General features: G+C 65.3%; 1 protein-coding gene across 1 annotated transcript in view; it reads left to right on the top strand.

Moving 5' to 3' along the window:
• Window positions 1-471: 471 nt before the first annotated feature.
• Window positions 472-4,389, top strand: part of FLT4 (fms related tyrosine kinase 4) — a 27,014-nt gene continuing 23,096 nt past the window's right edge. The window contains exons 1-8 of the mRNA XM_015571534.1: window positions 472-514; window positions 1,062-1,158; window positions 1,715-1,959; window positions 2,144-2,256; window positions 2,375-2,537; window positions 2,717-2,856; window positions 3,149-3,317; window positions 3,614-3,731. Coding sequence (XP_015427020.1) covers window positions 472-514; window positions 1,062-1,158; window positions 1,715-1,959; window positions 2,144-2,256; window positions 2,375-2,537; window positions 2,717-2,856; window positions 3,149-3,317; window positions 3,614-3,731 — 1,088 coding nt within the window. The remainder of the gene's footprint in view (window positions 515-1,061; window positions 1,159-1,714; window positions 1,960-2,143; window positions 2,257-2,374; window positions 2,538-2,716; window positions 2,857-3,148; window positions 3,318-3,613; window positions 3,732-4,389) is intronic.

The raw sequence follows: 4,389 nt of genomic DNA, 5'->3' as shown, positions 1-4,389 counted from the left end.
GGGGGGCCCTGGCCTCGGGGAGCTGGGTTGGGAGGGCAGAGGAGCTGGACCCATTGGGAGGGAAGGGGCAGGGGCAGGTAGTGGGCCCTGCCCCCTGGGAGGACAGGGACTTGCGGGGAGGGACAGGACACAGCCCTGGGCCTCCAGCCATGCAGTCCTCTCTTCCTGTTGTCTCAGGATGGTCCTGGCAGGATACATCTGCCAGAGTTCCAGACCCAGACCTCCCGGGGTCTGCTGGATCACACGCATGCACACACGCACACACACATGCTAACATGTCAAAGTCCATGTGTGCACATGCACTGACATGTCAAAGACATGTCACATATACACCCACCCCATAAAAACACAGATCCATGCCCACAGATAGACACATATTTACACACACACACACACGCGCGCACGCTCGCTTGCACGCACACGCAGGCTATCACACTGGTAGGAGGATGGTGGGTGAGGAGCTGAGGGTCCATGCCAGGGTCCTGGGGGCTGGGCGTGTGCTCAGCTCGGCCAGGTGAGTTATGTGTGTGTTTGGGGACAAGCCCTGTGGGAAGCATGCAGGGCTGAAGCAGGCAGAGTCGGAGGAGCTAGGGCAGCCAGTGGGGCCTGGAGGCTGGACAGAAGTTGGGGCCAAGGACACATGAGGTGGACTCCATGGGACCTGGCGGAGCACGAGGTCCTGGGAAGCCGAGGCCTCAGTCCTGGGCATGCTCGGGGACAGTCTGTACTGCGAGGACCCCTCACAGGCAGAAGGGAGGGGCCTTTGGGCAGATATTGGGGTGCACAAGGCCAAGGTGACCGGCAGGCCTCCCCAATGCAGGATGAGGTCTGAGTAGCCCCCATCAACCTCCTGCTGGCAGCTCAGCCCCGTGGGGCCAGGGGTCTGGGCTGGATCCCAGCCTGGGCCAGGGCTCACCTGGGTGGGTCCCGGGCAGGAGCTGTGGGCAGGGAGCGCCTAGTCCTGTTGCCTGGGGCCCCTGCCCTAGGGGGGTCTGCGCCTGGTTGACATTGTCGTGTGAACTGATGATCCGGCTCCACACTAACCCTGTCCCCTTCCCCAGGCCTGGTGAGTGGCTACTCCATGAGCCCCCCGACCCTGAACGTCACGGAGGAGACACACGTCATTGACTCCAACGACAGCCTGTCCATCTCCTGCAGGTACTCAGCCCCCAGCCAGAGGAGCAGGGGCCTCGGTCCCTCTTGTCTGTCAGGCAAAGGAGACTAAGAACTGAGGCCGGAGATGGTGGTGGAGAGCCCAGGAGGCAGCTTCTCCGGGCAGAGAGGCCTTGAGGCTTAGTGGGCCTCCCTGTGGGCCCGGGAGCTGGCAGACCCTGCAGACCCAGGCACCCTGCACCCACCTCCCCCACAGCCACCCCTGGTCATTTCACACGGACCACAGACCATCACCCTGCACCCACTCCTGGGTCACCCTGCACCCACGTCAGCAGCCGCTGTTCAGCCCAGGCCAGTTGCCAATTTCAAAGGCCCCGGCATGTTAGCCGCCTGCAGCCCAGCTATGCTCTGAGGCCAGCCTGCCGCACAGAGGCCTGGAGCCAGGCACAGAGGCCCGGGACTCAGTGCCCGCTGTGGGCTGGGTCCATGGTGTGTGCCCAGGCACCCGGCTGGCCTGACCTCCGGGTGAGACAAGCTGTGGGCAAGCCTTGGCCCCTGGGGCTGCGGTGGAGCCCCCCTTGACCTCTGCCTCCTCTGCCAGGGGGCAGCACCCCCTCCAGTGGGCCTGGCCAGGGGCTCAGGAAGCGCCAGCCACGGGGGAAAAGGACAGTGAAGACCTGGGGTTCGTTCGCGACTGCGAAGGCACGGACGCCCGGCCCTACTGCAAGGTGCTGCTGCTTCCCGAGGCCCACGCCAACGACACGGGCAGCTATGGCTGCTACTACAAGTACATTAAGGCCCGCATTGAGGGCACCACCGCGGCCAGCACCTATGTGTTCGTAAGAGGTGAGGGGCCCAGCCCCACGCGCTCCTGCAGCCAACTCGGTGACAGGCAGGGTCCTGGAGGGGCAGCAGGCCCCCACCCCCACCCCTGGCCTCCAGACCTTGTGGAACTGCCCCGGAGCCCCCACCTGGCAGAGACCCCCCAAAACTCCACCTGCCCTTCCCACAAACTGCGCTCTCTCTGCAGACTCGGAGCAGCCGTTCATCAACAAGCCGGGCACGCTCCTGGTCGACAGGAAGGACTCCGTGTGGGTGCCTTGCCTGGTGTCTATCCCCGGCCTCAACGTCACCCTGCGCCTGGTACAGCCCCCTCACCCCCCACGACCATGCCCTCCTGTCCTCTCCCTGGGAAAGGCAGCCATTGACCTGGCCAGGAGGAAGGGGGCAGCGGGAGCTGACGGCCACCATATCCCAGCAGCCAAGCTCAGTGCTGCAGCCCGACGGGCAGGACGTGGTGTGGGATGACCGCCGGGGCATGCGGGTGCCCACGCCGCTGCTGCGGGAGACCCTGTATCTGCAGTGCGAGACCACTTGGGGCGGCCAGGCCTTCCTGTCCAACCCTTTCATCGTGCACATCACAGGTAGGGGCTGTCCTGGGCCACGGGGTCCCGGGAGGAAGACTGCAGGGGGAGATGGAGACCCCAGATTCTCAGTGACGGGGCTGTAGGTGCCACAGCGGGTCTCGGTGGGTGCCCTGCGCCCTGTACTCCGGGTGCTGTGCTGGTGAGGGGCTTGGGGGTCACTGCTCCTGTGTCGCCAGGCAACGAGCTCTATGACATCCAGCTGTTCCCCAAGAAGTCCATGGAGCTGCTCGTCGGGGAAAAGCTGGTCCTGAACTGCACCGTGTGGGCTGAGTTCAACTCGGGGGTCACCTTCGACTGGGACTACCCAGGGAAGCAGGTAAGGCCGTGGGCTCTGCAAGGGTTGTACCTGAGCCACCTCCAGGCGTCCCATCCCTGCCCGGCGCCCCCTGTGCCGCTCCTGCCTGGCCCGGCACTCTGCCTGTGTGTAGCGGAGGTGCGGACTGTGCTCTGCCCCGGAAGCCTTGGTCTGATGGGGCCATGTTCCTCCCCCGGGGACAACTCTGGGCGCGTCCCGGCTCCGTCACTGCTGGCTGGGCTGGGTGCGCCTTTGGTGTCAGCCCTCCGGGGCCTGCCTGTTCTGACCCTGCCCTTCCCCTGGGCACGGGCAGGCCGAGCGGGGCAAGTGGGTGCCGGAGCGGCGCTCCCAGCAGACCCACACAGAGCTCTCCAGCATCCTGACCGTCCACAACGTCAGCCAGCGCGACCTCGGCCCGTACACGTGCGAGGCCAACAATGGCATCCAGCGGTTCCGGGAGAGCACCGAGGTCATCGTGCACGGTACATCTGGGGTGGGTCAGCGTGCCCAGCAGGGCCTGGGTGGTCACCGGGCCTGTGGAACAAGGCTCCTTGTGCAGCTTGGGCCAGGGTCAGAGGTCATAGTGCACCAAGCAGGATGAAGTCCAGCCCAGGGCAAGGGAGGGCTGAGGGTGGATGGCCTGTCTGCCCCCAACCCTGCTGGGCAGAGTGAGCCCCAGTCTGCAAGGGTCTGTCCTCGGGGCGCAGGGCCATGGCTGGGCAGTGGTGGGTGAGCGATGCCGGCCTCTGGATTTACACCGATGCCTCCCGTCTGGCAGAAAAGCCCTTCATCAGCGTCGAGTGGCTCAAGGGCCCCGTCCTGGAAGCCACAGCAGGAGACAAGCTGGTGAAGCTGCCCGTGAAGCTAGCTGCGTACCCCCCACCGGAGTTCCAATGGTACAGTCCTGGCCCCTGCCCCTCATTACCTGCAGGCCTGGCTGACCTTGGGTGAGGAGGGCAGCATCCTGCCAGGCCGGGCCTGTGCGACGGCCCCTTCTGAAGGCGCTAAGGAGCGTGCGTATAACGCGATAATCCAGCCTGGGTTGCTGCTAAACTGTGGAAACTGGTAAATGCCAGCCTCCAGGTGTGTGCGGGTGTGGTGGGCGCAGCAAGCGGCTCCCACTGCCTCCTGCACGCGCTCAGCCTCTGAGGTCCTGCGCCTGGAGCGCATCACAGAGCCCTGCCTGCCTGCAGCAACCGCTTCCGGTTTCCTAGGCCTCGTCCCAACAGCGTGCCACCTCAGGGCCCTCCCATCTAGAACTCAGGGATGCCACAGGGGTTCACAGGCTGTTGGGGGGCCAGGCCTCTGCCAGGCCTGAACCGCGTGGCAGTGAGCGAGGGCTTCGTGGAGGCCCGCAGGCTGCTGGAGCCCCTAAAGCAAAGTCATGGGGTCAGGGAGGGGTCCCTCGGTGGTGGCTCTGCCCTGGCCAGCACTCCTGCAAGCTCCCCCAGAACTCGGGGATGCACAGCGCCCCCCAGCACCCTCAGGTTGTCTGAGCAGCCCACGTGGCCCAACCCTGGGGTGTCACACTCACCTGACCTCCATCACAGCGAT

The sequence above is a fragment of the Myotis davidii genome, unplaced genomic scaffold (genome assembly GCF_000327345.1).
Source record: "Myotis davidii unplaced genomic scaffold, ASM32734v1 scaffold648, whole genome shotgun sequence".
Lineage (NCBI taxonomy): Eukaryota > Metazoa > Chordata > Mammalia > Chiroptera > Vespertilionidae > Myotis > Myotis davidii.
This window is presented reverse-complemented; position numbering and strand designations above follow the sequence as displayed.